This window comes from Myxocyprinus asiaticus, chromosome 40 (assembly GCF_019703515.2).
Source record: "Myxocyprinus asiaticus isolate MX2 ecotype Aquarium Trade chromosome 40, UBuf_Myxa_2, whole genome shotgun sequence".
NCBI lineage: Eukaryota > Metazoa > Chordata > Actinopteri > Cypriniformes > Catostomidae > Myxocyprinus > Myxocyprinus asiaticus.
Window position 1 is genome coordinate 6,168,113 of NC_059383.1, and position 24,393 is coordinate 6,192,505.

General features: G+C 42.6%; 1 protein-coding gene across 4 annotated transcripts in view; it reads left to right on the plus strand.

The window, feature by feature from the left end:
- The window catches only part of LOC127430671 (serine/threonine-protein kinase 32A-like), a 124,602-nt gene that overhangs the window by 44,473 nt on the left and 55,736 nt on the right, over positions 1 to 24,393 (plus strand). For all 4 annotated transcript variants that reach the window (XM_051680618.1, XM_051680619.1, XM_051680615.1 and 1 more), the window contains exons 4-5: positions 317 to 468; positions 24,220 to 24,393. In XM_051680618.1, coding sequence (XP_051536578.1) covers positions 317 to 468; positions 24,220 to 24,393 — 326 coding nt within the window. The remainder of the gene's footprint in view (positions 1 to 316; positions 469 to 24,219) is intronic.

The window sequence follows — 24,393 nt, forward strand, 5'->3', positions numbered from 1 at the left end:
GGATCCAAACCCAGATCTGCCACACTGCTGAAGCAATGTGCTTCCAGTCGCACCACAAGGGAAGGCAAACATGCTGGAGCCGATTCAAAAATGTCTGAAAGGTGATGCCGCTTGTTGGTGAGTAGGCATAATGTGGCAGATCCAAGGGTACTGGAAGTTTCTGAAACAACATGCCGACTTCCAGGGTGATCATGTTGTTGTTTTGTCAGACCTTTACCTTGGTGAAATGGCAGACTTATTGACCTAAAAGTTTGTTATATTGCGATTAAAGGTCATTTACAATAAATGTTTTTGCTACCCATCTTTTATTCTCTAGGTATGCATTGTTCAGAAGAAAGACACTAAGAAGATGTATGCCATGAAGTATATGAACAAACTCAAATGTGTGGAGCGCAATGAGGTGCGCAATGTCTTCAAAGAGCTACAGATTATGCAGAACCTCGAACACCCTTTCCTGGTGAATTTCTGGTGAGTGTCTCTTTGGGATTATATGATTTATCAGTTCTGAGAGGAAGTCAAAGAGCAGTATAATACACCGTCAACAATGTTCTGTACACCCTTTGAATACTTTGATGTGATCAGAATGGGTTGGCCTTAGAGTGTTTCATACGATAGACCATAGGTTCAAAGATATCCAGTGCTGTCAATGGATGTGTGTCAAAACCTATAGCTGACTCACTGTCTATGTGGGCAGCTGTCTACATGAACAGCTTCCTAACTGAAATAGAACCTCATAAGTAGCTGACTTGACACTTTTTTAATGCACCAACTTTCAAACCTGTATGACTTTCTTTCATAGACACAAAATGAGATGTTAGGCAGTATGTTAGCCTCAATTCACTTTCATTGCATATTTTTGATTACTATTAGATCTAATAAGCACAAAAATTGTGAAGACACAAATATTGGGTGAAATCATACATATTTTAATTCTATTACATGGAACAGTTACCTACTGCTTCTTTAAATACTTATAAACAACAGGCAAATTTTGTTGAATTGATTTTTTTACTGAGCTTGTAGCAATGCATTATGCAGTTGCCTTATGCATGAAGTATAAATAATATGTTGCCTCAAATTTTGGCCAAAATGATTTTTAAAGGCACAGTCACATTTACATTTGCACAGTGAAATTCTGTGGGCAAAATACAGTCATCTCAATGGTAATCTGCACAATGGACTTCTGGTGGCAAAGAATTTCCCCTCTCAGATTTCAAATGGAGTTCAAGTTTGGTGAGCTTTGACAGGCGAATTCGCTGTGTTGATCAATAGGAAGTCGCTTGGCCTCTGTGCGGGCGGTGTTTTGTACACAGCTGCACTGAATATTAAGAATGGACAAGGATATCATTTTAGTGGCAAGTTTCTTTTAAACGTCACTCTCCCAGAGTACAAAGTGCAGCTTAAAAAAAGAGGTTGCTTGGCAATTAGTTTTTGGCTGGTTTCACACACACTCAACACCCACCAACGCCTTCTTCGCCCACGAAATTTCACTGTGCAAAGGTAAATGTGGCCATGCCTTAAGAAGGTAGAATAATTTTGCTACCCAATATAATATTTGAGCACACTCAGAAATGCTACCTAATTAGGCAGCACACTATGGGCCCTATTTTAAGAGTGTTATGCCTTAAGCGCAGCACATTGCAATACGTCATACGTAAAAAGTAAGTGGTCATGGTCATGAAGTTTTGATATTTTTGTGCAAGAATGCGCTAAGACTAGACACAAGGGGTTTGCCAAAACTGAGTGCGCGAAGCGCTAATGGGCTTGGTCAGGTGCAATTGAATTCTGAGGTTCTTCTCTGGTTATTGTACCTTCTGTGTCCTATTATATTGTCCATTTCCTCTTAAGCAACATTGATATAAATGAAGACAGTCCATTCATAAGAATTTGGTAGTGTAAATGGGCTATGCTGCTCAAGACCGCAATCCCCTATGCTGCTATAGACTGCAATGTTTGTGTTGTATGTTCTCTATCGGCCTCTCTGGGACTGTCAAGGGGGAGCTAGGGAGCCCATGGAAATTGTTTATTTTTTTATTGATTGATTTGTATTTGGCATTTCTATTATTTTTAGGAGAAAGAAGTTTTGTGCTTTGTGTGCATCCATCATTCCTTATAAGGTACGCATCCCACAATAGTTTGCGCTGTATATGTTTGAACGTAGTGTGCTGAATGGAGCTAGTAGCTGCTTAACTGCTAAATGTATTGTCTGTAAACAATGGAATTTTTTTTTAAAGAATCCCTCAATCGCAAGTAGTTCATGTCAGTTTGACTTAACGCTAAACAAAAATCAAGAAACAATTGCAATTGGATAAGAGCACTGATGTTGCAAATCAAGCACAGCTTATGGTCTACATACATTTCCTCAATCAGGCCAAATTTGTCGATGAACTTCTGTTCTGTAAACCCTTTGAAGACAAAACTATGGGTCAGGACATATTTCATTTGATAGATAAATAGATGGCGGACAATTCAGTCGACTGGTCTCGGTGTGTTGGAGTGTGTACCGATGGTGCCACCACCATGATTGGCAAGTGCAGCGCTGTCATTGCTCTGATTAAAGAAAAAGCTCCAATGCAGTTGCCACACACTGTATGCTTCACTGCGAGGCTCTTGCGGCTAAACATATTGATGGCAATTTTCATCAGGTTTTCATGGATGTAGTTAAAACTGTGAACTAGGTTCTCTGTTAATTTAGGGAATATTTCTTCTACGTCAGCCCAATTACAATGTGGTGTCCCTCAAGGGTCGATTTTAGGACCTTTGTTATTTTCACTGTATATGCTTCCTCTGAGCTCTGTTTTTCAGAAGTACAGCATATCTTATCACTGTTATGCTGACGATTCACAATTTTATTTCCCAGTGAGAATAGACAAGAATTGTTCATTTGAGAACGCCCTAAATTGCTTCAAAGATATCAAACAATGGCTGGCAATTTTTTTTTTTTTTTTTTTACAAAAGTTCTGATTTTAGGTTCCTCCATATCCTCCTTACCTGGCCTGGTTGCCCAGTTAGGTCCTCTGTCATCAAATGTACAAGATCATGTGAGGAGTCTTGGAGTGATTTTAGACTCATCATTACTTTTTAATAAGCAGATCAGTGCTGTTGTCAAGGGTAGTTTTTCCCACCTGAGATCTATCGCTAAAATAAAACTTTTCTTTCCTATAAAGACTTGGAAATTGTGATCCACTCACTTATTACATCAAGGTTAGACTATTGTAACTCATTGTACATCGGTCTCCCCAAACTGCGCTTTCCCGCGTGCAGCTAGTTCAAAACGTGGCAGCTAGGCTTTTAACAGGGTCAAGAAAGAGAGATCACATTTCCCCGGTTTTAGCATCTCTACACTGGCTTCCAGTGAAATTTAGGGTCTACAAGGCACTATCTGGTCTCGCACCCCAATATATCAGTGACCTTCTCCTCCTTTACTCCCCTACCAGAGCGCTCAGGTCTTCTGATCAACTTTTACTGAGGGTTCCTCGTTGCCGCTATAGATCTAAGGGTGATCATGCCTTTTCTGTGATAGGTCCTAATCTCTGGAACAGTCTCCCTTTCCATGTGAGGTCAGCTTCATCATTAGCCATTTTTAAATCTTCTTTAAAAACATATTTTTGTTCTGTAGCTTTTGAATAGTTCATTGAATAGTTTGAAATGGATAAATAAATGATGTTGTATTTGAAAGGTTTTTATTTATTTTATTATGTTTTATATTTAACTTTAAATCAATCTGTTTTTATATAACTTTCATTTTGTTTGTTTGACCTGTAAAGCACTTTGGGACAACTTCTGTTGTTTTTAAATGTGCTCTCTAAATAAAGGTTGACTTGACTTGACTATGTAAAATTGCACTCCTTGAAACAGACTCTTTGCTTTACTCTATAAGAAATTGGGGTCTGATTTTGAGGGCTTACTTTTGAGGGACTGGATTAGAGACCCCTTTGCACCCGGGGTAGGCACTAACCTGAATCTAGCAGCTCAGGAGAAACAGACTGAATTATCAAATGAGGGAGAAATGAAAATAAAGTTCCCTTACCTTCCTCTGTCACAGTTTTGGATGTCTGTGAGAAGTGACTATCCTGTTTTGTCTGAGAAGGCAATCAAGGCTCTTTTACCATTTGCCACAAACTACTTGTGTGAAGCTGGATGCTCAGCTCTCAAAATACTTCAACACAGCTGGAGGTGGAAAGCGACATGCACCTGGCTCTCACTAAAATTAAGCCACGCATTGACCAATGGCCACCAAGCTCATCCATCCCTTTAGGAGTTCTTGATACAGTGAACCATGTGTTCGGTTTTTATGTTTGTTTTCATAAAGGCAAATGTTACACTTCAGATTCAAACATTTACCAGTGTTTTAATATTGCATTAAAAAAAAAAAAAAAATACCCTGTTGAGTTAATGTGAATATTTTCCAAATGCTATCATTTATCTGTATTGGATCCTAAGAATCATATTTTAGTTTAAACATATTTCAGGTGGGTCTGCTTTTAGATAGTGCTTTCTCTATTCCATTAGATGTTTTTGGTTCAGTAATTCTTCTTCAAGTTCAAGCATAGCGCACAGCTGGAGGTGGAAAGTGACAAGCCCCTGGCATACTAAAACAAAACTATGCATTGACAAACTGTGACACAACTGTGTACAGTGAACCTTGTATTCATTTTGTTTGGTTTGATCCAAGTATATGTTTCCATAAAGGCATACAAGTTTCCTTTTGGTTTAAACACCTACCAGTGTTTTACTGTTGTGTTGTAATAGTACCCTGTTGAGTTCATATTTTCCAGATTCACAGAAAATACTGAAAACAAAAGAAGCTACAAAGAATTGTAAAATGTTTGGCTTTAGTACAATGCCAAAAAAAATTAAAAATGTTTTTGGAACAGCATTAGTGACGTATTTACATTAAAATATGGCTTAAACATGCCTTTTATATTATAAAAATTAGTTTTTATACAGTACATTAAAATACATAGCTGCTTTTAGATTGTAGTAAGGGAGTCCCTTGCAAGGGCATCGTCACATTTGGGGGTCCATGACATAAAAAAGTTTGAAAACCCCTGCATTAACATACATTATACCCACAGTTTACACACATACACTCATAGATAGCGCAAACACTCCCACGCACGCCCACTTCTGGTTTGCGCTGACATGAAAAATTATGCTTTGAATTAGGGCTCTCACAGAAATTGGATAATAGAAAATAGAGCCCTATGTGTTGAGAAACAGCCAATGAAATCCCAAATTTAAATTTAATTAAGGTGTCTTATCTAATAACATGCTCGGTGTGTCTATTTCATTAGTATATATATATATATATATATATATATATATATATATATATATATATATATATATATATATATATATATATAGAGAGAGAGAGAGAGAGAGAGAGAGAGAGAGAGAGAGAGAGAGAGAGAGAGAGAGCGCACATTTCAAAGAACACCCCAAAATATTATGGCACACTTCTGATTTTGTTTATCAGACTTCATTGAAGCTTGTTGACTTGGAGCACAAACAATCTCAAATGCAAATGTCTAATTCAATACAATTGTTTTTATTTACAGATTTAATAATAATAAAAAAATGTCCAACAGTGGAGAAGAGCAAAGGGCTCTCTCAGAAAAATGGTCTTGCTGTATGGGACAGTAAATTTGGGAAAGCCTGGGGAATGTTAATGTACTTGGCAGCGGTTTGAAAAGAATGTGCGTGTTGTGCATGTTCCCCTGCAGTGCTGCGGCTGAGATTCTACTGAAGTGAAAGATGCACTCAAGGTCAGCTGACAGAGACCACATACAACCTACTGTACTCGTGCTCTCTAGATCGCTTGTCTATTGAATTGCTTTCTCAAATTCATTCTCCAAGACATGATGGCAGCTCGAATTTTAATAGAATAGTTCATCTAAAATTAATAATTCTCTCACTATTTAATCATGCTGTCTCAAACTCATATGACTTTCTTTCTTCTGTGGAACACAAAGATTTTTTGAAGACTGTATGAGGTGTGTTTGTCCAAAAGTGTAAGTCAATGGGGTCCAAAACTTTCAAGCTCTAAAAAGGACATAAAAGCAGTATTAAAGTAATCTATCCCTGCTAAAAAATCCAGCATTGCTGGTCACCAGCTTAAGTTGTATTTTGTAGGTTGGTCCCCCAGCATGGCAAACTCCACACTGCATCAGAAAAGCTGGCACTAGGGGATCGTATGAAATAACATCGTGCTACTGACCAGCAATGTCCACTAGCCAACAGGGTAGTGAAAGAGACATTTGCACAACCAAGGGAGTGACTAGGGAACCCGGTCACAGCGATTCACTGTCAAGACAAGGCACTAACCAACTGGTGAGTAGACCAATGTCACAACATATCTGAGCACTATAGAGGATAAAAGGGGAGCAGGGGAGACCACATGCAATGGGCTATAAATAATGTCACTTGCACCCAGGGTAGTGAACATTACAAACTCTCATCATACCCTGGAGATAGAGAGCTACAGTATATATTCCCACCTGAGACCAGACAATCACACTAACCAACTGTAGTGATCATTAACTAACCATTATTCTCTGAGAACCATCAAACATCAAATCTGAGAAGAGAGGGAAGGTACTTGCAGGTTATACAACCTGGTAAAGGTGTTAGAGGAAGCCAAACCTGTAGCCGTACAAATGTCTTGTAAAGACACACCCTTTACCCATGCCCAAGAGGAGGCCACGCTCCTGGTAGAATGAACTCCACACCCATAGGACATTGTATGCCTGTGCTCTCAAAAGCGAAGGCAATGGCTTAGATGACCTACTCTGCTTGGAGATGGCAAAACCTTGTAGCGGCCTCCAAAGCAGATGAACATTTGTTCAATCAACATGAATTGACTCGTTCAGTCAATATATTTGCTCAAAGCCCTTACTGGGTAGAGCATGTGTAAACTCAAGGGAGGGGGAGAGAATGTTTTTAGGGTAACAACCTGAACCCTAAAGGGGATTGCCAGCACTTAGCACATAGCCTTCCCTCAGCTTAAGAATGGCCTTAGACAGACCCAGTCACAGTATCGACTACACAGGGCAATGCTTTGGGTCTTTACCCCAGGAGGAATACCAATGAGAAAAAAGTTGCCACTTGAAGTCAACAGCCACTTCGTTGCGTCAAAACATGCAATTCCAGAAAGGACAGAACCAGCGACGAAGCTTGAAGGCACGACGACAAGGTGAACACCTTTCACTTTTTTAGCAGGGTTTTCCCCAGCTTATACCTTGTCAAGCATGGGAGAATTACTGAATGCGTTAGTCACTCGTCCATCTTTTTTTTTTTAAGTCGACATGGTTGAGTTTCATGTATCCGCAATGATAAAGGAGCAATAGTGGGAGGATAGGGAAGTGTGTTCGGCTTTCAAAACAAAAGAATTTGCAGAGAACGAAGTGTGTTGAGTTTCACGTGTTTGCCATGATCACAATCAATCTCAGTGGGTGCAGTTTCAGCAAGGCTTCGGCCCACTATACACAGTGTTCGTACTGAATGGCCAAATGCTTAATATGGAGAAAAAAGCTTGAGCCTGCACAAACCCTCCTAAAATCTTCATGCTCAATATCCTCTCCTCCTGTGTCTCACTCATACGATCCCTCGGAAGCCGAAGAGGAGCATTAGCATGAAGAGAGTGGACCGGCTTCAGCTTTCAGAGCGAAAGCGAGCCACTAGAGGCAAGCGTCATGAGTTTCATATACGTCCACAGTGAATGTAATCAGTCTCAATGGGCACTGTTAGGGAACAGCGCTCAAGCCCGTCAGCCAGAGGGATATCGCTTGCAGGTGAAAAACACTAGTGAAACATTTCTATCTTCAGTGAATGGGCTCTAAACAGGCAGAAACACACCACTGTGAAAACACGGAAGTGCTTGCAAGGGTTTCTTCTGCTGTAGCACACAGGGAGAAGAGAAGATCGTCTCGCTGACCAGGTGCAGATTAAAACAACTGAAGCATTAGTGAGGTTCCAGAGGCATGAGAGATATGCACGAGGAGGAGGATCGATTCAGCTGCAGCCCCCATTGTTGAGCCTGCTGCTGACCGGCATGAGGCAGCCAGGCTCGTTGGTGACCGCCAGGAGGCGGAGGGGCCCGCTGGTGACCAACAGGAGGCGGAGGGGCCCGCTGGTGTCGACGAGCCTGTCCAGTTCCCTGTGGTGGTCATCGAGCCTGTCCAGTTCCCCGTGGTGGTCATCGAGCCTGTCCTGTTCTCCATGGCTGTTGACGAGCCTGTCCAGTTCCCTGTGGCCATTAACGGGTCTGTCCAGTTCCCACTGACTGCCGCCAAATCTGACCCTTCATCAGCGTCTGCTGTCGACAAATCTGACCCTTCACCTGCGGTTGCTATCCCGAGCCTGCCTGACCTATGTCCAGCGGTCACCACCACCCTGTCTGACCCTTTTCCAGAGGCCGCCTACATGCCTGACCTCTGTGAAGTGGTCGTCACCCTGAATTCTGACACTCATGTTTTTTGTCATGTTGTGTGAACACATGGCTTTGTTTGGTTTTCATTGCCAGTGTTCTTGTGTCTTGTCATTTGTTGTGTGAATGCACTTGGTTTTGTGTTTCCTCATTGACATGTGCACTCGTTCAGTTCAATCGTGAGTGGTATGCAACCACTCATTCAGGTTTTGTGCTGAGGAGCCGAGACAAGGTCCCGGCCATTTCAGTGGGTAGTTCAGCATTGTGGCAAGAGGGACACAACATCTCATTCCCTCCATCAGGAAACGGAGGTTACGAAAGTAACCAGGACGTTCCCTGTCTGTCACTCACTCGACGTTGTGTCGATGTAGTGACACTACGGGTCCCTATACAAAATGGCACAACTAGCTGAACTGTGTTATGTGGACTGGTGGTGCGAGACAAGCAGACCGCTGTGTGCCTCGTAGCCAGTGCACCAGGCCGTCACGTAACCTCCCCCAACGCTCTTATGAGCATCGATCGGTCCTTTGGGAGCAAGTCGACTGCCCAACAAATAGGGACAGGCTAGCCCAGCCGTGGCCTCTTTTCCTCTTTTTTTCTCTGCAAAAAGAGTGGAATTTGTTAAACTACACCAGTACAGGGCTTAGTTAGCACATGTACTGGGCCGGCAGCAAGTTTCTCCGCAAACTCGTCTGCCACAGGACTAAGGTGGAAAGTCATCCAAGGATCACAACTTGTGAACACGACTGGGAGTCAAAGGCACACGTCTTCACCTCATGGGAGGGGAAAGGCACTATACGCAAGTGGTACACCTGGCCAGCTTTCCCGGAACTTACCTGTTCGGACCTGACAACACACGGGACGAAACCGGCTCAAGCTGGAGATTATAGAACCTTGCAAAAGTGTTGGGTGTCGCCCAGCCTGCTGCTCTGCAGATGTCTGCCAAAGAGGCGCCACTGGTCAGGGCCCAGGAGGCCGCTACACTCCTGAGCGTCCTGAGCGTGATATGCCATCACGATGGTGTCAATGACCTAGTCAGCGATCCTCTGTTTTGGAGACAGCGCTTCCTTTCCGCTGTCCACCAAAGCAGACAAAGAGCTGCTCGGAGCTTCTACAGCTCTGCGTGCGATCCAAATAGATGCGTAAAGCACGCACCGGACACAGCAACACCAAAGCTGGGTCTGCCTCCTCCTGGGGCAGCACTTGCAGGTTCACCATCTGATCCCTAAACGGGGTCGTGGGAACCTTGGGCACATAGCCCGGTCAGGGTCTCAGGATCATGTGAGAGTAGCCCGGACCGAACTCCAGGCACGTTTCGCTGAGAGAAAACGCCTGCAGGTCCCCTACCCTCTTGATGGAAGTGAGTGCAGTCAGGAGGGCAGTCTTCAAAGAGAGTGCCTTAAGCTCAGCTGACTCCAGGGGCTCGAAGGGGGCTCCCCGTAGACCCTGAAGGATTACAGAGAGGTCCCATGAGGGGATGAGACGCGGTCTGGAGGGATTCAACCTCCTAGCGCCTCTCAGGAACCTGATGAGCAGGTCATGCTTCCCTAAGGACTTACCGTCCACTGTGTCGTGGTGTGCTGCTATAGCGGCTACATACACCTTCAAGGTGGAGGGGGACAGGTGCTTCTCCAGCCTCTCCTGCAGGAAGGAAAGCACCAATCCAACTGCATATCTCTGGGGGTCTTCTAAGAACACCACTTAGCGAACAGACGCCACTTCAAAGCATACAGGTGCCTCGTAGAGGAAGCCCTAGCCTGAGAGATCGTGTCTATCTCCGCGGGTGGTAGGCCACTTAGGTCTTCCACGTCCTGTCCAAGGGCCAGACGTGGAGATTCCAGAGGTCTGGTCGTGAGTGCCAGATGGTGCCCCATCCCTGAGAAAGAAGGTACATCCTCAGGGGAATTTGCCGGGGGGAGGGGGCTTTCGCAAGGAGTGAGAACCATGTCTGGGTGGGCCAGTAGGGTGCTACTAGGACGACATGCTCCTCATCCTCCCTGACATTGCACAGGGTCTGTGCAAGTAGGCTCACTGGGGGAAATGCGTATTTGCGTAGTCCATGGGGCCAACTGTGTGACAGCGCGTCTATACCGAGAGGTGCCTCGGTCAGGGCGTACCAAAGCGGGCAGTAGGAGGATTCCCGGGAAGCAAACAGGTCTACCTGTGCTCGACCGAATTAACCCCAAATCAGATGGACCACCTGGGGATGGAGTCTCCACTCTCCCCTGAGCATAACCTGTCATGACAGTGCGTCCGCTGCGGTGTTGAGGTCACCCAGGACGTGAGTGGCTCGTAGTGATTTGGGGCGCTGCTGACTCCAGAGGAGGAGACGGCGGGTGAGTTGTGACATGCGATGGGAGCGTAGACCGCCTTGACGGTTGATGTACGCTACCGTCGCTGTGTTGTCCATCCGGACCAACACGTGCTTGGCCTGGATCAATGGCCGGAGCCTCCGCAGGGCGAGCAGTACTGCCAACAACTCGAGGCAGTTGATGTGCCAACGCAGCCGCGGGCCAGTCCAGGTGCCTGTTGCATACGGCACCCCAGCCCGTCTTGGAAGCGTCTGTCATAACCCCGATGTGCCTGGAGACCTGCTCTAGGAGAACCCCTGCCCATAGGAATGCTAGGTCGTTCCAAGGGCTGAAGAGGCGGCAACAGATCGGCGTGACAACCACGCGATGTGTCCTGCGGCGCCATGCCCATCTCGGGAATTGAGTCTGAAGCCAGTGCTGAAGCTGTCTTATATGCATCAACTCGAGCGGTGTGGCAACCACAGAGGATGCCATATGCCCCAGGAGTCTCTGAAAAAGTTTCAGTGGAACTGCTGTCTTCTGTCTGAATGTCTTCAGACAGTTCAGCACTGACTGTGTGCGCTCATTCGTGAGGTATGCCATCATCGAGACTGAGTCCAACTCCAAGTTGAGAAAAGAGATGCTCTGTACTGGGGAGAGCTTGCTCTTTTCCCAGTTGACCCGAAGCCCTAGATGGCTGAGGTGCCTGAGCACCAGGTCCCTGTGTGCGCACAGTAACTCTTGAGAGTGAGCTAGGATCATCCAGTCATCGAGGTAGTTGAGAATGCGGACGCCCACTTCCCTTTGCGGGTCAAGGGCTGCCTCTGCGACATTCGTGAAGACGCGAGGGGACAAGGACAGGCCGAAGGGGAGGACCTTGTACTGGTACGCTAGGCCCTCGAAAGCAAACCGCAGGAATGGTCTGTGTTGTGGTAAAACCGAGATGTGGAAGTAGGTTTTTAAGGCATCTTTAAAAAGACGTTTCCGTGTGCGCCGCTCTTTTAGAAAGAAAATATACTCTTTTAGAATATACTCTTTTGCTCTGCCGAAGTGTCCAGGGGCTTTCTCTGCACTCCACAGGTGCAGAGGGGGAGAAGCTGCTGAAATGCACCATAAATCCAGCAGATTTAGGTGAACGGTAAAGAGAACTGAGTTTGAATTGAATTCAATGCACTGAATGCAACCGCTCGGCTCCGAAGAGAAAATCTGAAAGAGTGGTTGCATACCAGCTCCTTTTATACCTGTATGCCCGGGGGAGTGGCATGCAAATTTCACTCACCAATTCCCATTGCAGCACGCGATATCGGAAGATGTAATCCACAGCCACTAATCTAGATTAAATTTACCTTGCCTTCTTGCCCTCTGCCAAGCAGCTGCCCCAGACGTGGCCCTTTAAGTCACCAACCCTCAAGTTGAAATGAAGAGCATTTTAAGATGTGACTACAGTTTCCTGTTTTAAATTACATGAAAATAGGTAATTTATGTCAGAACATCTCTGAGGTACATAAACAGCAAATCCGAAATCTCTTTCATGCACATATAGGTTTTATAATTACAAATTATATTGTACTATGCCATAATGAGTTCTTAACTGGTGTTGACAACCAATTGTAGAAGTAATTACATAATTTTATTTTTGTCTCAATGGACCTTTTACCGAGTATCCAGCTACTAGAATACAAACTCATCTCAATGATATAGGCCCACAAATGCAGTCAAGGTGAATCAGTATTTTACAGTGTGCATGTATAGGAAGTATAACTTGACTTCGTAGTCTCACACCTTGCGCTTTCTCAGCACGATTGTGTAATTTGGTCCCTCTTTGACAGCGGCAACCAGACAGGCATTGGGTAATGGCAAATAAAGCTTGTCAAAGTGTAAAATCAATGTGACACACATCATGGTGGCATTTAAAGCACATTTTCATGCCATACTTTTTTCTAAGCATCAGTATTTTATTAGATGTGTTCTTTTGCACTAATGCAGGATTTCCACAAAGCCTTGAAATATAAAACATCCCTAAAGTGTAATTAGACAGCAAGGAAAAATGAAAGGCTAACAAGATGTCATTCTGAAAACACACAAATTACAAATTACATGAAAAACATACTACAAGCTACATTTCAAACAACATGAAAACATAGGCAACATAGGTTTTAGAATTGTAATACAACCATTTTAGACATATGGAGCTGCCTACTGAGGCAGTATTTTAAGACATCATAATCGCACTCCTCTAGCGAATATCCTTTCAAGATGTTGGACACAACGGGAGAAATATTATTTTAAGAAAACGTACAGTATATTTAATTCAAAATTTAAAATTATTTATAAAATAGTTCAGTGTTATTTAAAAAAAAAAATTATTTTACCCAATATTTGTGTGTTATGTATTTTATGCTTTTTAGTGTTACATTGTTAGCTTAGCCACATGTTAATGTCAAACTGTTTTGGTATTAATTGTGAGTTAGGCTCTATTTCAATTAGGAAGGTGCCTTAGAAGGCAACTGCCTGTGTAAAACAATTAATATTTTACCCAATGTTTGTGTGTGTTATGTATTCTATGCTTATTAGTATCACACTGTTAGCTTAGCAACATGCTAATGTCAAAATGTTTGGTGTCAATTGCAAGTTAGGCTCCCTTTCAGTTATGATGCTTCCTTAGAAAGCAGTTTCTAATGTACATTTTATTTTTTTATGTTTACTCAATATTTGTATGCTATATTTTATGCTTATTAGTATTAAGCTGTTAGCTTATTTATTCATTTGGCAGACGCCAAATGCTTATCAAAATGCTAATGTCAAACTGTTTTGGTATTAATTGCGAGTTAGGCTCCTTTTCAGTTACGATGCTTCCTTAGAAGGCAGTTGCTAATGTAAAAATTACCCATTATTTGTGTGTGTTATTTATATGTTTATTGATATTAGCAACATGCTAACCTCAAACACCTGTTTTGGTATTAACTGCAAGTTAGGATTCATTTTACTGTAGTTAGGATGCTTCCTTAAAAGGCAGCTGCCAATGTAAAAATGATTATTTAACCCAATATTTGTGTGTGAGGCTATGTTTTGTTTGCTTATTAGTATCACACTGTTAGCTTAGAAACAAGCTAACTTCAAAGTGTTTTGGTATCAATTGTGAGTTAGATTTAATTTCAGTCAGGATGTTGCCTTAGAAGCAAAGCAGCTCACTTGTTTTTTTGAAGCTGTGGTATATCTTGATGATGCAAGACACAAAGGATGTTTGATTCTTAATTTTTGCTCTCGGTTTGGTCTCAAAAAATTGGTAAGGCATTTGAAACCTAAATGATGATCAGCACATTTTTGACAGTCATGCAATATTAATAAGGGTCTTGACGTCCGAATGAAGAAAACCAGTGCTTATCTAGCCCTAGATAATGGGCATTAAAAAACCTAATATCATACAAAAAAACAAAAACAAAAAACATAAAAACAATTTTTATCATTTTAATTATATATTTATTTATGTAGTGCTCTGCTGAAAGGTTTTTAACTGCCAAGTAGACAGTTGTCCAAAAGCCACTTTATTTAATTAATAGAAAAATAAAAAGCAGTTTAGCAACATCCTACCATATTTTTGCAAAATTTTCTCATTTGCAGATTAGGTTAGAATACTTTTTTGGCAACAAATATTAGAAGTGGTGTTTGATAAGGCAGTCATTACTGCTGTTATTCCGCATTCTTAGGGTTAGTCATGAACAAGTACAGTACTAAGCTTCAACATGCAATTCATCCTGCACTGTTTGTGCTAGGAACATGTATGATATCTCAAATCATGTGGATTGCTGAGGACAGTGTTAATCTTGTCATCAAAATGTCTGAGGAAAATGTTTGTTGGTGAAGGGTTTTTTGATGTTGTTAGCGATGACGAGTAGAAAATGCATCATGACCATCAAATGGTTTTAATTATAACACACTGTTTGATGAAAATGCCCTAACACTGTTTACACCTTAGCAATCGCACAGTAACAGATTCTTTTTTTTAATTTTTTTTATTTGGAATGCCCAATATGCTCTAAGTCCTCGTGGTGTCGTAGTGACTCTCCTCAATCCAGGTGGCGGAGGACGAACCTCAGTGAACCCGCGCATCTTATCACATGGCTTGTTGAGTGTGTTACCGGGCCAATTTGGTTGCTAAGGAGATCTGGCTGGAGTCACTCAGCACGCCCTGGGGTTCGAACTCACGAACTCCATGGGTGGTAGTCAGTGTCTTTACTCGCTGAGCTACCCAGGCCAACAGATTCTTTTTTTTTTCTTTTTTTTTTTATTGACCAGCAATGCATTGCTTTGAGTTGAAATATTTGACCCATATGAATTAACATTTCACTCAGTAACTTCTTGGACTTACAGTGACACCTAGTGGCTTGGATGCAGCATCATTCAAAATCAGTGGTTTTCAGGTTTAGATGCCTTTGTAGAAATTTACTATTCACAGTCAGCCATGATTACTTTAATCCTTGAGTGAAAGTGTCAAATAACAAGGCGATTACTGAAATTAAGTGAGTAGTATTCGGCTGGTCATGTGATTCTAATATGGCAGCCTCCATGAGGAGACCCTCCCCAAGTAGGATAAAACAGCTTCTTTTAGGTTACTGATATTACTGGAGTGGTTATAATTGTATGCATATATTTCAAAATTACAATTCATTTCTTTAGTAGTAAAACTTTTTCAGTGAGGAAACAAATCACTTAGTGCACCTTTAAAAATTCCAAATGAGATCTCTTTAGTGTCTCATTTGTTTCTAGCATTTCAGAAGAGATCTCAACAATGTCTCAAACTCTGCTCAGATTTGGCAAGACAACAAAGTCTGCAGAGATTTAAATGAACTCAATTTCTCATCAAATTCTTCCAGGACCGGATTATCTGAGCTATGCTATCCACATTAATGCCATAGCTCTTCATAACATTTACTATACTTTATTACTGTATTGGATATTAGAAGAAGCCTCTGAAACAAACTAGATACTTAAATTAGACATAACTAAGAAATCTATTAATGTATGTCTCCTGAGTTCATAAAGAGCAAGTTGTCTGGGTACTTTTCTATGTAGAAATTCTGAGATGGTTTCTATCCCATTGCAATTAGCTGTGCAGTGTTTTTCAGAATGTAATCAGCATATGGTCATGCTTATTTAGATCAATGCTTCCCAACCTGTGGGTTGCGACCCCCACTAGGGGTCGCCAGAGCTTCACGGGGGGTTGCCAAGCTCTCTCTCTTTTAAGGGTTACAAGAAGAAAATAATTGAATGTTACAGTTATTTTTGTAATAAAGCACAATAAAATAGGGCTATGTTTGAGTATTTTAATAATATTTAATTGTTTATGAGATATATGACAAGATATAATGTATGTTTAACATAGGCTGTATTTTAAGGCGTGCATCTCACAAGAGTAGTTAAGGATGCAGGTTTTTTTTTAAAGATGTGGCAAAATTGCTCGTTCTATAAACAGTACTAAGCAACGATCAGAACAGGCTAGCCAAACGAAAGCGACTATGGCAAAACCTCAGGGAGAAGAGAAAAACATAAGTGGTAAAAAAAAAAACAGAGGATTTATTTAGTAATAACAAGCATTATAGAGCATCAAAACAATATTTATTATTTGGATTTCGTGATAAAATTGACATAATTCGAAGGCTGAGACTAAAGTCGAGTTTCTCCAAAACACTTCTAGTGTTAGTTAGTTCACATTTACTCTATAGTCTAGTCAAAAAAAGTGAATAATGTTGACAAATTAGACAGATGTATAATTTGTCAACATTATGAACAATTTTGAACAGCACACTATATAGTAAATGTGAACTCATTTAAGCAAAGTAAAGTCAGGCCCATGGGTGGGGTCAGTGAGCATAAACAGGTTAACGCCTTCACAAACCCAGTCGGGAAGGAAGTTTTATTTATAATGAAAGTGCTTGTGACGTTTGGGAAATACAATGGTCTGAATGCAGGCAGTTGTGTAAAATGACAGGAAACCTGTACTTAAAAAGAGAGGCATAAATGTATGTTTGGCCAACAAAATAGCAAGCGCCCTAGACAAAGAGGAATTGTGAAGAGAGAGATGTCACATCTAGGTTGTGAAACCTTGCAAATGTGTTTTGAGAAGACCATCCTGCTGTAAAACATATGTCTTGTAAGGACACACCATTCATCCATGCCCATAAAGAGGCCATTCCTCTAGTTGAGTGTGCTTTAACACTAACTGGGCAATTTGCCCCCTGTGACTCATAAGCCAGGGCGACTGCGTCAACGATCCAGTAAGTCTTTGCTTAGAGATGGACATTCCTTTTGTGCATTCTCCATAGCACACAAAGAGCTAGTCAGATAGTCTGAACTGGTGAATACGCTCAATGTATGTGTGTAGCACTCGCACAGGGCATAGCAAATGCAAGGACTGTTCCTCATCCAAATTAAATGGAGGACGGAAAAAGGCTTGAAGGTGAACAACCTGCGCTCTGAAGGGCGTGGTTAGAGGCTTAGGCACATCGCCTTTTCTGGGTTTGACAGTGGCTTTTTAAAGATCTGGACCAAACTGCAGACATGAATTGTCGACTGACAGTGCTTGCAAATCACTGACCCATTTTACTGAGGCCAGAGTCAGCAGTAATGAGGTTTCAATAGAAAGCAAAGACAATTCAACACACATGAGTCCAGAGGCTCAAAGGGGGGCCCCGTGAGTGCTTTCAGGACCAAAGTTAGGTCCCAAGTGAACTGTAGCCAGGCGAGGGGGATTTAGCCACGTCGCTCTCCTAAGGAACTTTATGATTAAATCATATTTGCCTACAGAGGTGCTGGCTTCAGGTGCATGATACGCAGCTATAGTCGCCACATACATTTTGAGCATTGACGGAGTGAGCCCTGCATCCAATCGCTCTTGAAGAAATGTAAGAATTTCAGGTATGGGGCAGTTCACTGGGTCTTTGCCATGTGAAAAGCACCAATTAGTGAACACATTCCATTTCCGTGCATAAAGGCATCTCGTAGACGGTGTTCTAACCTGTAAAATGGTGTTCATAACTCAGGGTTCATAACCCGAGTCAGGTCTGGCACGTTTAGTACACTCTGTTCATGGGCCACACATGCAGGTTCCACAGCTTGACAGGAGGAGGTGACGCGTCCGTCTCATCATTTGCAGGTCGTGTTGTCCGAGCGAATCAGAGCATGATAATTCGCTGTTTCGGACTGAAAAGCCATCAAGGCTAGAATAAATGCTGACAGCTCCAGGTGGTTGATGTGCCACACCCTCTTCGCACCTGTCCAGGTGCCGAAAGTCGGGCGTCCTTCGCACTCCACCCCCCAACCTGTGTTGGAAGCATCCGTGGACACCACTTTCCACCTGAAAATCTGCCCCAGCATGACACCTAGCTGGTAGAATGCAGGAACTGTCCAAGGTGCTAGAGCAGCTAGACAGTGGCCAGATATAGTGATGTGCATGTGCCCTTGGCGCCAAGAATGTTGTGGCACACGGCGCTTGAGCCAGCACTGAAGAGGTCTCATGTGTCAGAGACCTAATGGAATGACGCTGCCATAAGTCCTAATGCTTTTTGAAACAGCTTCAGTGGAAGTGTCCTCCCCAGTTTCAACTGAGACAAACATTGAAGAATGGCCTGAACGTGCTCTCTCGTGAGAGTCGAGATGGACTTCCAAAAAGTAGATTTGTTGGCTGGGGGAAAGCGTGCTCTTCACCCAGATGACATTGAAGCCCAAGGTGTTCAGATGTTGGAGCAGTAGATGCCGGAGCTGGCATCATAGAGCCTCTGATTGGGCTAATAATAGCCAATCGTCATGGTAGTTCAAAATGCACACACCGCTCAGTTTCAGAGGGGCGAGTACCGCATCGATGCACTTTGTGAACATGCAAGGAGCCAGGGCCAATCCAAACGGCAGGACTTTGAATTGATACGCAGTTCCCTCAAACGCGAATCTCAAAAATATCCTGTGTTGAACAATCTGAACATGAACGTATGCGTCTTTCAGATCTATCGACGCAAACCAATTGTGTGGGTGGACATGTGATAACATCAGTTTCAGAGTAATCCTTTTGAACGGGCACATCGCAAGTGTGCGATTCAAATGTCTCAGATCTAAAATTGCCCGAAACCTGCTGTCTTTCTTTGGTACAAGAAAACAGCAGCTGTAAAACCCTTTGTTTTGGAAATTTGGAACAACCTCTATCGTGTTCTTTGCGAGAAGATTGTGTATTTCGGCTCGTAACACCGTAGAAGACAGAACACGGGGTGGCCACGTGCAAATTGGATCGAATAACCATGTTCGATCGTTTTAGCACCCAGTCAGAAATGCCCATAAGTCATTATTCATTGTATGTAACGCGCCGCTCACCATTGGGTAGCGTTTGTTCATAATGTGTGGGCTTTGAAGTGGAAAAGAGCTCTTTATTGAAAAAGTGTGAGCGTCTCGTGCATGTGCAACGAAAGCTGTACTCTTTTGTATTCGTAATTGCATTGACTGAATGTGAGACACAAAAACGACATTTTTAACACCATTTTGCACAACAATCTTTATTTCCCATCAAACAGTATTGGGGAAGAGGGAAACAGCATTGTGTGTCTCCAATCGAGCTTCTTCGGGATGGGTCTGGAAGGAATGGTGAGCTCTGCATTCCACTTCATAGTGCTGTGCTGTGTGTGGGGGTTTTTTCCCCTCGGCGCAGGGCTTGTGCTGGGGCGGCTGCCTTCATTTGGGCCACGGCTTGCGTGGCTTTACCGGCTGTGAATTTTGGCGGCGCTGAGGCAGCAGGTGTGAGGTTTTTAGCTGGGAGCGAGCCGGATGTGAAGAAGTACTGCTCCGTTTTGGCATAAAATGTCTCATATCCTGTTAGTGTTGCTGAGTCGTGATGTAGCGCTCAGCAAATCTATCCACAGAGCCGCTGAAAAAGCTGGCTGGAGACACCGGAGCATCAAATAGAGTGGCTTTTTCCACATCACGCATTTCCCTGAGGGTCAGCCAGGTGTGACGATCCAAAACCACCAGGTTGCCCATTGACTTGCCAATGGCCTGTATAGTGACTTTCGTGGCTCGCACGTATTTGAACGTCTCTGGATCATAGCCCTGTTCGTCCATTTGCTTGAGGAGCTTAGCTTGGAAAACTTGGAGCACCACCATTGCATGGAGTGCTGAACCAGCTTGGCCCACCACTGAGTATGCTTTTCCAACCAGTGCGGATGTCAGTCGACATGGTTTGGAAGGATGAATGGGGCATGATTTCCACACCCTGCTACTTGCTGGGCAGAGATGTGCTGCTACCGCCTTTTCCACAGGGGGTAGTTGGGCATAAACTTTGTCTTCCCCATGGTCCACTTTAATGAGGAGAGTGGAATCGCTGTGTGATCGAGCTGAATAGGGTGCACCAGGATTTTGTCAGTTCGTTATGAACTTCCGGGAAGAACGGGGCAGATCTGCAGAACGTGGCCGCTTGAAGACATCTGGACTGCAGGAACCATTCATTAAGGCGAGATTTTTCAGGTTCTTCTGGAGGAAACCAATCGAGACCGAGCTCTTCGACCGCCCTTGAAAGGATGCAAAACATCTCATTGTTAGTGGTGCGTGCACGCTCCTCGCACTCACTGGGGGAAGGGGTGGCAACGGTCTTCATTGACCACTCGCCTGATGCAGCGGGAGACCTAACATCATCATCCCCAGCGTCAGAACTGCCGAATGTGACGAGGTCGTGCACATACTGTATTGGCATAGACACAGTACATGGAGATTGTGGGGCTCATGGGGCGTGTGCCGGCATGAGGTCCACCTAAAATTTATCCTGCTCGAACTCGCGGCCCTGCCATGACTCCTCGTGTAATCCCTCGGGAGTCACAGAAGAGGCGGGTGCGAGAGAGCGGGACACTGTATCGTCCCTCAGAACGAGGGATGTCTCGCCTGAAAAATCTCACCTTAATGAATGGTTCCTGCAGTCCAGATGTCATCATGCGGCCGCGTTCCGCAGATCTGCTGCAGGGAATCAGGATGCTGAAACTGCCCATTCGCCAGCGAAACATTAAGCGGCGAGGCGAAGTAAATGTCCACTGGAACACTGCAGGGGAGCGAAGAGTCTTCTAGTTGCCATGAAGATCCCGCCCGCTGACTTGTGTATGTCGACAGCAAAGTAGCAGAGGGCTTCTAGACGAGAGATGAATCGCTGTCTTGAAGGAAGAAAATTCGGAGGAATTTTGTACTGCACAGCTTCGCACCTAAAATGGCGTGGATTAAACACCATAGCCAATCCTGGCGTTATTGTAGAAGATTCAACTAGGTTGTATAGAAGGACACTCCTCATAGCGTCAGCTTAGTGATGCAATGTCACGTGAACTGAATCGTAAGGGAACTATGTTTGTGTTCTCTGGAATAGACAGTCCCCCCAGCAAAATACTGTATGCCGATGGCCGCTCTGACAGATGCATAAAGAGACACTATTCTCCTACATTAAACATCTCAAACTCTTACATCACTTCCTATCAGCAGTTTCAGCAACCTGCCTGTCTGCCTACCCTCATGAATATGAGCTAATACTGGCTTGAAACAGCACAGTGCACTTACTCATGTAATCTAAATAATAGGCAAGATATGTTGAGTGGCTCCATTATAGTGTGGGTATCTCTGATGTTCACACTCTTTTAAAAAATAGTGGTTCTTTAATGGTTCTTTGTAGTATTTTAGGTTCAGCAAAGGAATAGATCACCTAAAAATTACAATTTTGTCATTATTTACTTGCCCTTATGTTGCTCTAAACTTGAATAGTGTATTTTGTTCTGTGGAACGTGGAAGAATTTAAAGAATCTGACCTCATCTTTACATCTTTATCATGACCACAGCTGTCAAGCACCAAAAAAGCACCATAAAAGGAGTCTATATGATTCATGGGTTATATTCAATGTCTTTCCACAGCAACATAATTTCTCGAACATTGCGTCTGAGGATGACTTAGCTATTTTTAATAGACCTTTTTCACAGACTGTGAAGACACGTTTCTGCCTTATTTATCAGCATAAATCTAAAAGAAAAAAAATATATTATACATTTTTTAAATATTGAGTGTAAATTTATAACATTATGCTTATTGTTATTATTACCCTGGAATTAGTTTTAAAAAACGAATTACCACAGCTGTGAGGGGGTTTCTATTACAGCTGCTGAGAGAGTGACAGTAAATGTGTCATCTTCTCCCATCTGTCTGTCTTAATCCACCACTCTCTATTTTGTTCCTCTTCTGGAAAGTCATTCAAATGTAATAGTGGATTTTTTCTTTTGCTCTTGGAACAAATGGGTAAGTGAAAATAATATATGCTGTGATCTCCCATTCACTCCCATTCACCGCTGTCGAAGTTTACCCTGCAGTTGTTAACTTCCGCGTTTCCAAAACCCGGAGTGTGAAAAAGGTCTGTTCTCTGTTGCTTCACTTTATTTCCAGATGTTCCACAGTTGCTGCTGTGTTTGTTTCCTTAACTTTCTTTCCTTAATGCTGCATTGTGCTGCAATAGTGGGGTTTCCCTCTTACATCATACTCTGGGCTTGTTGTCCCGGCTCATTTAAGCACATACGAACATGCACACTCTTTAAAAACCTATAAAAACCAATTATGCATTTACATGGCCATACAAGCCACGTTCTCTGACAGAAACTTAGGTGATTTAAATAACTTTCTCTTAATCCCTTAAACGGCATACAGAAAATGGTCGCATTTAGGCTACATGATGTTTCAGAATGCTGCTTTCTGCAAAAACCCTGGAAAAAGCAGTTTTGAAAGTGCATGCAAACGGGGTCTTAAGTCTCGCCGAAATGAAAGATATTGAAGCCTCAGGATAGTCAAATGACGTCAAAATAGCAAACTAACAAGAAACTATATTTCTAACCACAGGTGTAGAGCTGTAGTTCCAACCACACGACTTTGCAATGCTGTTTATGAATGTTCGTTGGAACTATGGTTTCAGGAAACACCAAACTGTTGAAACTATGTTGGCAACGATGGAACGTGTTACTATAGTTGGCTAACAATTCTTTTGGAAATGCTTTTTAAAAACATTTATATGAGAAAACCTCCTCTGTCTTTATGTAATAACTCTGAGAGTGCTCTCAACAACAGTAATTTTTCATGTAGAAATGTATGGGTATTTGAACAGGCAGTGAGTACAGTCTGTAAAATCAATCCTGGTTTGTGGAATGGCTTTTCAAATGAGAGGAAAATGAGTGTTTGCTGATATAGACCTCCTGAGTTTGTCAGTTATTGATTGATTGATGAGATGCTCAAATCTGCCAGCGGGATATACTGCATCTTTCCCTGAAAATTCCCAATACTTCCCAGAGACTGAGAATTTGTACTTTAGCTAGCTTTAGTATGCTATTTTTTTATTTTTTATTATTCCAGTAACTATTAGCCATGCACTTGTTAGTTCTATATTGTGAAAATATACTCAATGGCCAATTTATTGGGCTCCAAAAAGGACAAAAAAGAACCATAAAAATCACTTTAAAAGCACCATAAAATTACCACATATGACTATATATTTCAAGATTTCTGAAGTAATACAATAGCTTTGTGTGAGAAACAGAAAGAAATTTGTGTTGAAAATCTTCAATAGGTACTTGTCATGGATTCTACAAGGTGCTGGAAACATTCTTTAGAGACTGCTTGATGTTGGCATGATAGCATCACAGTTACTGTAGATTAATTGCCTGAACACAGTATTGGGACACACATTGCACACATCTTTTTCGTTATAGTATTGACTTGATGCCAAAGTACCAGTACTTCCAGTCAAGTACTTGACATCCCTTCTTGTTTGGTACGGTTCTTGTTTTTCCTCTTTTCCCCAAGGATTTGCTGCTCACTGGATGTTTTTCTGTTTATGCACCATCTCTGTAAACTCTAGAGACTGTTGTGCATTAAAATCCCAGGAGATCAGCATTTTCTGAGATACTCAAACCACCCCGTTTGACACCAACAATCACACCACAAAGTCAAATAGCTCACATTTCTGATGTTTGGTTTGGATGTTTGGAACAAAAAATTTACCTCTGGACCATAGCTGCATCCTGTACTTTCATAGTGTGTACTGAAGTGGATAAAGAACGTACTATACTTCCCAACCATTTACAGTTTAAAGTATGTTCTTTAGGTATGTAGGTGTGTAGTTTAAATACATTCCTGGTCCTGGACATACTGCATCTGCCATGTTAGAATTGTCCAGTGACCCGAGTGTTCTTTGACCTATGACTTACTAACATAAACTGAGAAAATACAGTAGTTTACGCTAAACGAGTATAACTTAACAATAAGGAACAACTTTCTTAAAACCTAAAGCACTTACACGAAAAAGTGGTGCAGAACTTGCAGAGTTACAAATAAATAATTCGAAAAAATTGTTAAATGCTGTATTTTGTTGATAGCAATACTCATGATAAAATATGAATGTTTCTTGGATTAATGAAATCATGTTGTCTTCTGTCCATGTTCTTTGACTAATGCAGGTACTCATTTCAAGACGAGGAGGATATGTTTATGGTGGTTGACCTGCTGTTAGGAGGAGACCTACGATACCACCTACAACAGAACGTGCACTTTACTGAGAGCACAGTGAAGCACTACGTGTGTGAAATCGCACTGGCTCTGCACTACCTGCGCAACAAACACATTATCCACAG